The following is a 16091-nucleotide window of genomic DNA, read 5'->3' on the forward strand; positions in this document are numbered from 1 at the left end:
ATTTGGGTATGCTGCTTCGGATAGGACAGGGCGGGATGTTTGTTGTTGAGCAGGACTTTATGCCTTTCATATGCAGTCTGTCTCGTTCTGTTTAGGAAATCATTTCAAACAGAAAAACCCTTCTGCATGAGCCAGCGTTTAGGATATTTTTAGCAGCTGGACAGCAACCGTTGGATGGATGGCATGGATGGTATTTGCTCGCTGGGTGGGTCTGTGAACGTGCTTTTGGGGGATCATGGACGGATTCTTGTGGGAGAAAAGAAAAACAAATTACTTTAGCAAGACTTATTGCATAACATGCACAAGAATATCAGGAAACCAAAAATGTTGGAGTTCCAGAAAAAGCATGCATATAAGAAATGCATGACTGTTTATTCTATAAAATTTGTTTTGCTTAATTAATTATATGTTCAATTAATGTTAGAAAGAGTAAGACGTATTGCATAAGGTTAAACAGAATGTCATTAAATAAAAAAATATTAAGATTTTATAAAATGCTAGTATATATGGGAAATGCATGACCTTTTCTTCTCCAAAATGTTATTTAAAATAATTATATATTCAATTAATAATAGAAAGAGTAATTACTTTAGCCAGACTTAGTGCATAACATGCATTTCAGGAAACCAAAAATCTGGGAGTTCTTCATATGAAAAATGCATGACTGTTTATTCTACAAAATATGCTGGTTAATTATATGTTCAGTTACAGTTAAAAAGAGTTTATTTATTTTCTAAAGTTAGAAATGAAAGTAAAATAAAAAAAATGCTGCAAGACAACATATGAGTAATGCATGACTGTTTATTCTACAAAATATGCTGGTTAATTATATGATCAGTTACAGTTAAAAAGAGTTATTACTGCAGTAAGACCTTATTTTCTAAAGTTAGAAATGAAAGTTAAATAAAAAAAATGCTGCAAGACAACATATGAGAAATGCATGACTGTTTATTCTGAAATATGCTGTTTAATTAATTATATGCTTTATTTATGTTAGAAAGAGTAATTTTGCAAGACTTACTGCATAAGGTCAACTGGAATGTCAGTAAATATTACAGTTCTAGAAAATACTTGTGTATATGATAAATGCATTTTCTTCTCTAAGATTTTATTAAATAGAAAGACTAGTTACTTTAGACAGATTTGTTGTAAGAAATGTACAAGAATGTTGGAAAATCAGAAACTGTGGCAGATCTAGAAAATGCATGTATATGGGAAATACATGACTGTTTATTCAATAAAAGTGTGTTTAATTGAATTTGAACACTCAGTTCTATCCCAGCTAACAGGAAGTTTGATGAACGTTCTGGCAAGGTTCTCTTAACGTTCTGAACAAACATTCTTCCAGTAACGTTAATAGAATGTTCGTTCAGAGTTGCCTGGTCTTTAATAGAGCTCTCAAAACAGTTTAGTTGGACGTTTGTCTAAGGTTTTTTAAATGTTACTACTTGTTTCGTTCAGAGAACATTTGACGGTAACATTCCCACAACATTTGCAAAACGCTCAAACGGAATGTTCCTTTAACATCCACATCACCAAGAAAAATGTGTTTTGAAAACATTTTTTTAAAAAAACGGGACGTTCTGAATGATCAGAGAACATTCAGAACCAACTTAATGGGAACATTAGCAAAACATTCTTGAGTTAGCTGGGAAAATATGTTGTTTGATGACTTGCATATTCAATTAATGTTTGAATGACGAATTACTTGAGCAAGAATTATTGTGTAACATTTAACAACAATCTTAGGTGACTCAAAAAAGTTGCAATTCTAGACAATGCATTCATTCATATTCTATAAAATGTAAAAGTAAAAAAGTTTTTGAGTGGTTATTGGTCCTAGTCGCAAGCTTGTACGATTTTGGTGAATTGGTTAATATTAGAGATTAGGGTTTACAACATACTTTCTTCGTTTATCTACTTGATAATCTTAATTATTTGGGAAAACGGCATTTTCTGAGTCAAAACTGAATCTCAGGGAATACTAATGAATCATACAACTCAAACAATAGTCTTGTGACGTTATATTTGTTTGGAAGTTCTCCCCATTCCAAGAGTTACTCAATTAATCCCAGTTTTGATCCATTTGGTCTGATGCACAATCCACAGAAAGAAGTCTAAGCCAAATGTAGCTGCCGGCTGTATTGTGTCAGTCCTTTCCACCCACTTCTTCCTGTCTTATTGCAGATCGGGGCTCTGAAAATGTGTCATGCCTGACTTCACAGCATGCTTTGCACATTACTGCTGAGTTTGCCTCATTAGAAGTATCTCAGTATTTCCTGCGTGCTACTGGCAGAAAGCATCACCTCTTTAGCACAACAATATTTTGTGTTGAAGTTAAGTTTTTTTTTTTTTTTTTTTGAATTACAAGTTCACACATTTCTAAACATTTCAAGGAAATGTTGATTAGTCAAAGGTCATGTAAGATGAGCGCAGGACCACACCTTCACACCCAACCCTCACATGTTCACACATTAAAGAATAATGACTAATAACTGCACTGTTCACTGCTGTGGATGTGCATTATTGATTGTTTTAGGAAGGAAACCCAAATGGCAGTGCATGAAAAAATACAAATTTATTGTATTGTATATATATATATATATATATATATATATATATATATATATATATATATATATATATATATATATATATATATATATTTTTTGGCGGTAAAATAGCTAATAAAGAATGTATTTATACATATATATATATATATATATATATATATATATATATATATATATATATATTACTTTAAGATATATATTTTCATATATGCTTTATACAAATTTTTATTAATAATATTATAAAGCCACAGTTGAATGAGACATACACGATTCATTCCACTTGAATGAATGCTATATGAATTCTAACATGGACTTTTTAATGCATTTCTGATTTGTCATGCCCAACAACTGAAAAATTAGATAGTCATCAAGGGGCACTTTCCAAACTAACTCCATTCTTGTCTGTTGCGCCCAGGCCTTTTCAATCGGCCGAGTTCCTCGCAGTTAAAATCCCACCGTCACCAGCAGAGAAATGCAAATGACGCGTGGCGATGAATGCGACACATTGTCCAGCGGATTAATCGGGTTTGAACCTTTTTGTGTTTTGCAGGAAAGAGCTTCACGCTGACAATCACAGTATTCACGAACCCACCGCAAGTGGCTACTTACCACCGAGCCATAAAGGTCACAGTGGACGGACCGCGGGAGCCGCGGAGTGAGTACCACCCCAAATATCACACATCATGTGACTAGCGCACGCAAAAGCAGATGAATAATGATTGCACGGTCTGATGCATGAACTGATGCATAGATTGTGTTACGGTACTGTTTTAAAAATGGATTCAGCAAGCCTCAATGCACAAAGACGGCCTTTGAGAAGCAGCAGCCGTGTTCAGCGAGAGGCAAATACAAACACTAATGTGACTTGTGAAAATGTTTACTGTATTGGCCTCTTGTGTCTGTCCGTCAACGTGCTCTTAAGAGCGTGCGCCCATACGAACCCCTCGACCTCTGACCTGTGCTCTGCCTGTCTTCTCAATGGAATAATAGCACACTGCAAACTGCATACTGTCTGCTGTTTTAAACCCGCTCAACTTCCTGCGTGCTGAAAAAACACGAACAATGTTAGCAGTAACTAACATCTATTTAGCATTTTCTGACTATAAATTTAATAAATTAATTTTCAAATAAATTAATTGTATCAAAAAAGTGCGAAATACAGTAGATACACTTTGAAAAACTGATAAATATAAATCCCAAGATCCCAAGATAAAGATGTAAAAGCGAGCATTTTGGGATAAAGATGTAAAAGCGTGCATTTTGGGACGTTCAACAATTGGAAATTTCATTCCATGCATACAGAAATTTCACATACTGTGCACATTAAGAAAAGTATGCGAGAACACAGCCATGCTCTTAGTGCTGTATATGATGCATTGAAGGAGTAATCCATCCTATGGTTGGGTTACAAAGAAGGTCAGGATGTATTTCCAGACAAAATCCATTTTGTGCATCAATATTGAGTCATTATGCGATCAGCTAGATTTATAAGAAACCATTGAGACATTTCTCAGACAAAAAAAGAAACACTTTAAAGTTTTCCCGATACATAGAACAGAGACGTGTCACGGAAAAGAGAAACAGTCCAGTGTTTTCTCTCTCAGAGGAACATGATCTGGCAAAAAGCTCCAGTTGTCCTTCAATTATGAAAAAGCCGCTTCATCTGAGTTGATGCCTGGACTTGTGAATTGTGTGTGCTGTTTGCTTCAACTTCTCAGTTACTCTTTCTACCTGAAAAAAAAAGATGTTAGAAGACGCTGCCAAATTTCAGTTTTCACACTGATCCCCAGGACCAGTAAATACACACAAGCTGTCATGAATTACTTTCATGTGGCAGAGAATGGAACCAGGAACACGCCGTGCTCGACTCTCTTTAGTGTGTGTTTACATTGAAGTCTGTTGCAGTCTGACATTACGGCCAAAGTTCTTCACAAGTCGACCTTTTGTGGCGGGATAACCTAATGAAAGTCGGCCGTTAACGGTGACTGGCAGATGTTTCTTACGCTTACGTTTTATGCAAAACTGTTTGCTTTAAGTGGTGAAATGACTCAAAGCTTTCGTGATATGACAGCAGGCTTAAAATGTGCTTTAGCATATGTTTCTAAATGATTGCAATCCCATTAAAATTCAAAGAGGGACCATAATATCATAAAACTGACTTGGGCCGGCAGCAACCACAATAGCAACATGTCTATAAAAAGTCTTTGTTGAAGCATTGTAAGCCATGAACTAAACCAACCAGCTATGAGGCGAATCACAGCAGTACAAACTTTGATTTGACTCAAAATAGTATTTGAAAATCTGACGAAAACACAACGGTACAAGACTCTGAACTTAAGAGCTTTAAGGAGGGGAAAAACTACAATCCCATGAAGCATTTCGACTGACATGATCTAATTAAAAATAATGGTGAAATTTAAAAGCTATCATCACGACCCCCTTATTGGTGGAATTTAAAAGCAGTGATCAACACTACTCTGTGATTGGTGGAATTTAAAAGCAATGATCAACACTACTCTGTGATTGGTGGAATTTAAAAGCAGTTATCAACACTACTCTGTGATTGGTGGAATTTAAAAGCAGTTATCAACACTACTCTGTGATTGGTGGAATTTAAAAGCAAAGCCTCATCACGACCCCCTGATTGGTGGAATTTAAAAGCAGTGATCAACACTACTCTGTGATTGGTGGAATTAAAAAACAAAGCTCATCACGACTCTCTGATTGGTGGAATTTAAAAGCAGTGATCAACACTGCTCTGTGATTGGTGGAATTTAAAAGCAATGATCAACACTACTCTGCAATTGCTGGAATTTAAAAACAAAGTTCATCACGACCCCCTGATTGGTGGAATTTAAAAGCAGTGATCAACACTACTCTGTGATTGGTGGAATTTAAAAGCAAAGCCTCATCACGACCCCCTGATTGGTGGAATTTAAAAGCAGTGATCAACACTACTCTGTGATTGGTGGAATTAAAAAACAAAGCTCATCACGACTCTGTGATTGGTGGAATTTAAAAGCAATGATCAACACTACTCTGCAATTGGTGGAATTTAAAAGCAGAGCTCACTGTTGCTCTGTGATTGGTGGGATTTTCTTCACAGAATCATGGGGAATGTCGTTTTCACCCCAAATTTCACTATTAAACATGATGCTTTAAAAAATAAGTTGAAATAATGGCTTCAAAAAAAGCAAATACCAACGATTAACAGCCTCGGATGTTACAATATATCTGTCTTTAACCCTTTATGAATCCTTTACATAATTCGGTCTTCCTGTCAGCCTTTTAAAAATGGCTTGTAAACCTATCTTAATGCTATATTATCATACTTGGACTCAATCTAGTCAACTTGTTTTCTTTCAGTTTGAACAGGTTTTGCACTTCTTTGATCTGATCTAATGCACCTTGGCAATATTCACTCAAAACTTTGCATATACAGTAAGTTACATAATACAAAACCTGTGTTATTTGAAGGGAAATGGGTTGATGAATATATTAAATCAAAGTTTGGCAATAATGTAGCATAATGTGCAATTTTAAGCAATTTTTTTTAAGGCTGGTCATTTTGGACCGGGAACACCATGAGTTTATTAACAAGGTTGGAAAAATACCCCAAAAAGTATGGAGTATGAAGTATGGAAGCATATGGGTAGCAAAATTAATTTTGAAATGTAACGCTTATATGCATGCATCTTATGTGCAAAACAATGAGAGATGTTGAGGCAGGTGAAAAGCATTTGGTTATTGGGGAATATTGATATTGTGCATCTTGTATCCGAGCCCTGCCTTCATGTAATTATTGAAAGGTTGGGGGCATGATCGGTTCGGAGTGCATTTTCAAATCCACATTGACTTAAACTACATTATCACGGGGCATTTAACGAAAATGCAATTCAGACCTCTTAAGTGTTAGTGTCAATGCATTTAAAAAAATACATTTAAATCACCATTTTGCTGCACATTTGGCTCAGAATGCATTTGGAAATTCGCACTGCATTTTGCTTCAACTATCACACCGTATCACAATGAACATGCAATCTCAAGTTTTGGAACTCAAATTTGGGAAAAATGCCATTTAAATGATCATTTTGCAGCAGCTTTTGCTTGGACATGTTAAACATAGCTAATCATTTTATTTTTTCAACTTATAAAGTGTTAAAATAGGTTTTTCATTTACAAAACTAGTGTAAAAAAATTAATTTATATGATTGAATTTCAATTTTCATTTTGCACTTAAATTTGCACTTATGTATGGGAAAATGTATATTTGAATGCAGATATGTATTGCTATTTTACATATTGCATTATTTTGCATATTACATTTCAAAATAAATTTTGCTACCCATATGCTTTCATAAAAAAACCCTAATTATTAATTTTTCAGGGGGAATCCAACATGAGAGTTAAGGCTTTATCACTAAAAATCAATTTCAATATGGAGGAGATAAATGGAATTTTTATGACTGTTACAATGTATCCCTCAGGACACCTTAGCTACCCCATAGCAAAGCCCTGGTTACCACCCACAATACTGCAACATCAACATTTGGTGTGATCAATTACCTCATGGCGTCATACACAGAGACACAGAGTCTGATGAGCGCTGCTGTAGATCCGGCTCTATGCCAACCTGCCTGGCACACAGCTGTTGCCACTGGCCTCGTCCTCAGAGATAACTTTCTGGCCGCAAAACCAACAATATCGCTTCTTAACGTCTTGTTTTCTTCCCTTTTCCCCTCCTCGTCTCAATTAACACATCTGGCAGCGGTGTTTCAGAGGCACTTTATGCCAGTGTGTGATCTTCATTCATTACGGATTAATCGCACCCTCGGGCATCTCTGATGTGACGGCCTTTCATCTCACTCGCCTCATTCATCTTCAGCTTTACTTTCTGACTTTGTGTGTGTGTTTATCGAGGAAAATGCCAGTCATGACTTCCAAACACAGCTTCTGTTGGTGTAAACACAACGGTTTTAATGTGCCGACTAGAATTGCAGTTGGCATAATTACATTTAATTTTGATAATTACTATCAGTTAAGAATTATAGATAATAAATATAACAAAAAATATATATAGAGTGCTTTAAGTGGCCCAAAAGAGGTGCCGGTACTCTATTATAGCCACAAAAAATATATAATTTCTTTTTTTATTTTTTGATGACTCCCCTCATCCCCTGAGGTAACAACAACTATACTGAAGGGCTTTTATATACAGCAGTTAACAGGCAACCTTAATAATAAATCCTTTTATTAGTTTGTGGATTTGCTTGAGCTTGAAAGAATTACTGAACATAAATAAAATGTGCAAAAGGATTTTGAAAAAATATCCTTAGAAAGAGCTACTGCATTACTGCATTCAAACCTCCAAACTGACTCAAATGATTCGTGAACCAGCTCTGGTCTCCCGAACTGACTCAAATGAATCACGCTCCGAACTCCCGAACTGATTAAAATAATTCGCGATCCCCAAAGTGACTCAAATGATTCGCGAACCCGCTACGAACTCCCGAACTGATTCAAATGATTCGCGTTCCCCAAACTGACTCCTATGATTCGCGAATCCGCTTTGAACTCCCGAACTGACTCAAATTCGCGATCCCACTCCGAACTCCCGAACTGATTCAAATGATTCGCGTTCCCCAAACTGACTCATACGATTCGCGAACCCGCTTTGAACTCCCGAACTGACTCAAATGATTCACAAACCTGCTACGAACTCCCGAACTGATTCAAATGATCCGCGAAGCCGCTCCGAACTCCCGAATTGATTCAAATGATTTGCGATCCCCAAACTGACGCAATGATTCGCGAACCCGCTCCGATATATATGTATATATATGTATATGTATATATATGTATATATATGTATATATATGTGTATATATATATATATATATATATATATATATATATATATATATATATATATATATATATATATACTGTATAATACTTTTATTATATATATATTATTTATTTTATATATAACATATAATATAATATATATATAATAATTACAATTATTATAAAAAATTATAATAGTACGAAATAAATAAAATCCCGTAATGATATGGCATTATGTATTTTAAACAGGTGTTTTAGTTATATTTTTTTATTTTGGACTGTGTTTTAGAGTTAACAAAAATCTCCGGGCAGAAAATTACCAGTACTTTTTTCTTTATAGTGTCCAAAATACTTATACTGTATACTTAAATAATACTGGTATAAACATGTACATTGAAATATCTGTCCATCAGCAAAGAAAAATGTACTCAAAAAACAAAAAAGGCCAACCTGTATGAGAGAAATAAGAGAGGCTTGGTGACGTCTTCTGAAAAGGAAAGTCAAATTATTTTCCTTTTGAATATCATGCAACAATGAATCACAAACAAGACCAGGGACATTTAAATGAACAAGATCCATTTTATTAGGATCCAAAATAATTTTAGTGAGTAGCTCATAAAAGATCAAATTTGTAATCATCTAAACAATCTTTATTTTTTTTCCATAATAAAGAGTCGTTTGTGCAACAGACAGATTCTATGGATGTTCAAGATTCTTCAAAGAACCAGAAACTTTCCTTTACAGAGAATAAGAGCACAATCACATTCATTTAATGGCTTTTATTTTTAAGCAAATAATGTTTCAGGTCAGCTCCTTTCCTTCTATCCCACACGATCTACCTCGTAGTGTATTTCTCACGAGCATGCTGCTGTGTGTAAGCTTAAGGCAGGTGGCCAGGCAGGAAATGACACATTCAGAGGCATCTCGAGTTGTGTAACGTCCTGTGAGTGTGTGTTGTGTAGCTGCCTCTGCCTGTTTACACATTCCTCCTGCGCTTAAGAGAGAAAAACAGAGAGACACACACAAAAAGTCGCATTCAGAGACACAGACAGACATTCAGGCCTTTAATTAAGCTTCAGCGTCACACAGATCTTTCCCAAAGGACAGTCTCATTGCTCATTGAGTTCTCTGTTGTGTTTATGTATCAGCTGTTCATGCAGTGTGTAAGAGCACAGAGCAGCAGAATGAATCTGTCCGTCTGTCCGAGACATTGTTGAGATCTTCTGAAATATCAGAGGAGGCACGTGAAATTGCATCGGTTTCATTGTGTTCCTGTGGCACACTGGTAGTGCATTGTGTTGGCAGTGCAGAAAGGTTGTGGGTTCGATTCCCAGGGAACACGCATACTGTCTGGTAAAAAAAAAAAAAAAATGTGTAGCCTGAATGCATAAATGTAAATTTCTAGTTGGTCATTAGCTGATAGACCAGCAGCAAACAACCAGACCAGCTTTAACCTAATAGACACCAGATACCATTTTTATTAATAGTTTTAATTATTTTATATTTTATATTTTCATTTGAAAGTTTTAGCCATTTTGTTGCGTTTTTGTTATATATATTTTATTATTTTATGTCTGTTTTTTTTTTTAAATAATAAATAATTATAAATAATTATTATTTATAATATAAATAATTATTAATAGGTTAAATTAGTTTAATAATTTTCTATTTTAATTTTAGTAATTTTGTTGTGTTTCTAGAATTGTTTTACAAGTTTTAAAAAATATATTTATAGTTTCTATTAATTTTAATTCCATTTGATAATATAAAAAATAATTTATAACACTTTTAGTTGTATTTTATTTTATACAATATTGTAGTACATCATATTTTTATAATTTTACTATGCTGTTTTTATCACTGAGAGTATTAATAATTATTAATAGGTTAAATTAGTTTCGATTTGTATCATTTCCATTTTTATTTTAATTTTAATGAATTTTTGTAATTGTGTTGGGTGTTTCTGTAATATTTTTACAAGTTTTTAAAAATATCTTTATAGTTTCTATTCATTTTAATTCTGTTTCATGGTAATATTAATAATAATTAATACTCTGAATTAGCTGTATTTCTATTTTACACAATATTGTAGTACATTGTTAAAAAATACTGTATTTCAGAAAATGTTCAAATAATGTTTTTTTAAAAGGTTGAGATTGAGAATGAATCTATCAATTATTTTTTGTAATTTAAATATTTTTTTAAACATATCTTAGTTTTCTTAAACTCTTTCAGTGCTTTGATAATTAAAACAAAATATTATTAATACTTTGAATTGTTTGTATTTAATTTTAGTTTTTTGTTCAATTTGAGATTGAGAGTTAATTGTTTTATTATTGATTAGTATAGTATAGTAAAATAAAATAAAGTATTATACGTAGAGTATCAATAATGTATACAACTCGTATTTGTCATTTTAATTTATTTATTTATCTATTTTTTTTTTGGTCTTTGAGAAATGTTCTCTCAGCAACTAGCTGTAACTAAATAAGTTTTGTTTTATACTTTCTTCAATTTCAGATAGCATTTTAATTTACTTTAAACAGTAACAATGTTTTTATGTTTTTCGTTTATTATAATAACCCTAATTGGGATCTCAGTAGACTTCAGCAGAAAACATAAGACTGCTCGATTAGTTTGTGTTTTGATTCTTACTGAGTTGCTCCACACGTTTCCCTAACTGTTAAATCTATTGATAAAGTGCAGATATTTTGTCTAGCGTGAAATTCCTGCTCATTTGTAAAGAAAATATCACTTACGAGACTGAACCAATTATCTTCAGCCAATGAGAGCCAAGACACACAAGAAGACAAGCATCAGTGTTATTGCTGTAGCTGGTGAAGTCAAGTGAATGCTTGTTACTTGAGCGAGTGATCAGACGCAGGGCTGGCTGGAGTCGGTGCTGTAATCTGGTGTAACTGTGGTTATTAAGAGTAATTTGGACTAATAGAGCGGGAGGAGCGGCTCAGAGAAGGGGCTCTGTTACTCTTCCCAATATGACTGCCAGTGTTCCTCACACCATCATAATAGAGCCATTCTTACATCGATATCTGATCCTTTAGCGCTGGTTTGTTGGTGGGCTTGACACGTGAAAGCATGGGAGAGGGAAAAGAACAAAATCAATATACAGTCATGCCAACTGATTCTTATAATCTCACGTAAAAAACTTAAAAACAGACAGGTGCCACTAAATACAGACGCACACATTTGGACACTTTATGGAAAAGTTGGCTTATGAACCTTAGATATAAAGAGTGCAGAATCATTTTTAATATTGTACTTAATAGACTAAATATAAACATTTGAAATGCAAATCAGAGTTTGAGTTTGTGCTATTGTAGTATCCACTGAAATATAGTAATATAGTTTTTTTAAATATTTTTATTCTTATATATTTTCTATATCCATTTTCATTTTTGTAATTTATGTGCGTTAAAAAAAAAGAAAACTCTTCCAAAATTAATATTTTGAGTTAATAATAATTCATGTATTAATTTTTATTATTAATTTGCATAGTATAAAAATATTTATGCTTTTAATTTTAAAATACAATTTTTAAATAATAGTTTCCATTTTTATTTTTAGCTAATTATTTTTTATATATATTTTTTTTAAATAGTTTTTAAATATATCTTTATATTTTTAAATAGATTTTATTTCAGTATCTTGAGAGTATTAATAATTAGTAATACTTTGAATTAGTAGTTTTTAACATGTTTTACTTTATTATGCTCATTTTTTATTTCAGTTTTAGCTCTTTTAGTATCACATTTTTAATATTGTATTTTAGAGCATGTTTATTTCAATGTTTTAATAGTTGAGATTGAGTAAAATATGGTATTATAATTTGGGATAATTCATAATGTTTATTAATAATTTGAATTAGTTTTGATTTGTGAATTTTTCACTTTTCATTTATTTAAAATGTAAAGTTTTTTTTTTTATTAAGTCTCGTTGTGTAAAAGTGTGCTGTTTCTTTACTTACTGATAAGATGTGACATTTTCATCTGATGGACCATTAATAATAAAATGATAAATGATGCATGTACTTTCTTCAACAAAGATGCAGTATTTTTATTTTCTGGCCTGTATTAGCTCTTCGGCTCCAGTGCTGTGATTTGGCATTACTGGAACATCAATGAAACATAAGAAAGCATTTTAAGCAGAAGTTTTGTGCACAGTCTGTTCTTCTAAAGGTGAATCTATGTGAGGAGTGCACTCTGGAGTTTGCCTGTGTTTGTTGGCTCTGTTAATTAATGCCACATCATATTGGGGAGATGGAAAACATGGCTTGTTTTTCAAAAGCTATTTGCCAAGATTATCCGTGACGCTGTGTTTTGACTGCCATGAAGACGGCTGGAAAAGAGCTATTGTCTCACTAATGCAGAACTCAGCCAAACACGTTTCACAGAGAGAGCAGGACGGTAAATGGCGTAAATGTTCTGCTCACCGAGTTTTTCCACCACTATCTAATTTGCAAACTTCTTTTTGATTTTAACTCTTGCTTTCTTTCTAGTTTACTTCTCATTCGAGTAGGGTACATCAAGAATTAAGGACCCTGGGATAAAAGGCACTGATTGTATTTTGTAATTCTAAAACACAAAACAACCACATTAATATCATATAACATCACCTGCTTGTGCTATAATTTTTTTACACAAATGTTGTTAATCAATACTGAATAAAATTAAATATATATTTACACCAGCAAATGTTAGTTTTTACATACGAAGAATAAAAATGAATCACAATCCCTTACTAAAATTGAATATAATTCCCACCAGAAAATGTTTTTAAAAAAATAAATAAAATACAAAATAATAACAAAAAACTAAACAACCAAAACACCAGATAAAAAAATATAATATAAATTTTAAATTTTAAATTTGCATTCAGTTTTGAGAATTTAATCAAAGCACCATTTCTTTTTATAAAAATAATATAATGATAAAATATATATAAAAAAATGTATCTCACTACAAATACTTTTTAAATAAATAAATAAAATGCTAAAAAAATCATAAATAACAAAAAACACTACATTAACCTACATTGTTATCACTCTGCAAAAAAGCCTAAATTTGCATGCAATTTTGTGGTTTATACACAAAAAAAAAAAAACATATTTTACCATTTCTTTTTAAATAAGACTACTTAATCCAAAAAAATATTTTCCACCAAAAAGTGTTAAGTTTATATATATATATATATATATATATATATATATATATATATATATATATATATATATATATATATATATATATATATAAAGACAAATCATATTTTCTTACTAAAAATAAATATTTTCCAACAAAAGTCATTTTAATAAATAAATAAATAAATAAATAAAATACATTACTAAATACTAAATAAAAAAACATTAACATATTAATTGTCAAATTAAATATCAAATTTCAAAATTTGCACGCAATTTTGGGGTTTAATCAAAGCAAGTTTTGCCATTTCTTTTTACACAAATGTTATTCAGTGCTCAAATAATAATAATCACATTTAAATATTTTTTTTTACCTGAATTTTGTATTATTAAATAAATAATATAATCCCATTTCCTTATTAGTCCTGTTGTCCTATACGCAAAAGAAGCTTGAAAGCTTTCACAGGCTAAAGGCATGAATAAATCTTTCTCCTCAGCCTCAGTGTTGTGTCACCAAACGTTTCAGTGTATTGTTTGCATAACAGCTTCACACAATCAATATGTTGCACATCAAATCTTCTATTGAAGTCTGATTGTTTACGTTGTGGTTTGCGTGGAGCCGCTCTAATTGCTCAGTGCTGAGATGAGCGTTAGCTGTGAACCTGTGATGTTTCTCTCTCTTTGAACCTGGCTCTGCGAGTCCGGACAGGTAGAATACACAAAACACATACAGCAGGCCTCCAGACAAAAGCCAAGGCAGGACAATGAAAATAAAGCTAATGCAGGCTGAAAAAAGCACATGACTGTTGCTGTTAGGGGAGAAACTTGATGGCTTCCATCAACAACAACTCGCATTTCACCGATGTATTGGCCCTTATGGAAATAATGCATGCTTAGGGAATTTTTTAGGGAATTTGTGTTGGTTTATATTAATGGTTGGCCTTTCTCTAAGCTCTCATTTAGCTACCTTATCATCATATACTGGATTCAGACTTGTTTTATTTCAATTAGAACAGTTTTAGTGTTTGTTTGGTACTGACTGGTCACAGACTTCACTGATGCAGTTAAAAAAGCATTATTTTTGCATCATTTTGACAAGGTTTACTCAAAAACACGAGTTGCATAAGCTAAATAATACAAGAACGGTGCTAAATGAAACAAAACAAGTTGATAAAAATAATGAATCTGATATTTGGTTATAATATGAGAAATTACTAAGCAACTTTTTCTAGGCTGGCCATTTTTGACCGGGAACACGGAGAGAGAAATAATTCCCCCAAAAGTACATCGAAGCATATTTTTTTGGTGAGTTGTTACATCCTGTGTCAGCAAAGTCAGTTAGTTTTAGTTCAGTGTGAAAACAGTAACTAGAATTTTCGGGAAAAAGAAAATCCTCCCGGGTCAAGATGACCCAGAAAACTCAGAGTGAGCTGCCTTTTACATTTCACTAAATTGCACCATTGATATTCATTAAAGGAAAAGTTCAACCCCCCAAAATGACAATTATGTAATATTATTACAATTTAAAATAGCTGTCTTCTATGTGACAATATTGTAAAACTGATTCCTGTGATGATGCATCATTCCTCCAGTCTCCAGAAATCATTCTAATATGAAATCAGAAATCAGAAAACATTCTTTTCAACAATATAGACTGACTGTTGTGTCAAAACCGAACAGTGAAATTAATCAAATGAAATAGTTAATTGCACTCAAATAATAATAATGATAGTTAATTGGAACTCGATTTAAAAAATTGAAAGTTTAGTTGTAGTGAGGTGAACTTAAAATGTTTGCGTTTTCTAGTTCCCAGCATGCTTTGCATCAGAAAACAAGGAAAATAAATGTAGAAATTAAGTGTAATTTTGTGTGTTTTTATACAAGATTAACATATAGGGACACAAGTTCTTAAAGTACTTAAATGTTGTGTTATGTTAGGATTTACAAAGGTTTCTGTTATGCTGGTTTTGTAGTGTTATATTCCCACATTATATGAGTTGAAAAATAGAGAACATTTTGAGTTAATTACTCCCTAATTATAAGTTGAGAAATATCGATATTTACAAGATAACATGGAGGCAACTGGAAATGTAATTTTTTATTTTATGCAAACTTAAAACATTTAAAAACATCACTTAAATGTTTTTGTGCAATCTGTTACAAAATATTTTTTTGAGTTCTGTGAACTCATTATGGTTTGCAGTGTATAAATCAGAAGATACTGTATGTGTTTTAGGGATCATTGCAACTTAATCAGACTAGATCCATACACAGATCACTGTGAGACACTGTGTCTGCTGCATTTACGATGCACACGGGGCAAATCGAATAGATTTTTTTGTCAACTGGCGGCCAATTCCCCTACGGCACCGAGTCTGGCCCCAGATCACCCCTCAAACAAACCCGTGTTGGCCCTGAAATAAAACTTTGCTTGTTGGAGTCATACGCTCGCATGGTGTCTGATTGTTGCAGTCGGCCCATCGATTTATAAAGCTGTAGTAGCATGTGTGCCC

General features: G+C 32.8%; 1 protein-coding gene across 2 annotated transcripts in view; it reads left to right on the forward strand.

Annotated features, from left to right (window-relative positions):
* Positions 1-16091, forward strand: part of LOC113080575 (runt-related transcription factor 2-like) — a 35758-nt gene that overhangs the window by 4694 nt on the left and 14973 nt on the right. For both annotated transcript variants that reach the window (XM_026252734.1, XM_026252735.1), the window contains exon 3: positions 3124-3228. In XM_026252734.1, coding sequence (XP_026108519.1) covers positions 3124-3228 — 105 coding nt within the window. The remainder of the gene's footprint in view (positions 1-3123; positions 3229-16091) is intronic.

Source organism: Carassius auratus, unplaced genomic scaffold (assembly GCF_003368295.1).
Source record: "Carassius auratus strain Wakin unplaced genomic scaffold, ASM336829v1 scaf_tig00031655, whole genome shotgun sequence".
Taxonomy (NCBI): domain Eukaryota; kingdom Metazoa; phylum Chordata; class Actinopteri; order Cypriniformes; family Cyprinidae; genus Carassius; species Carassius auratus.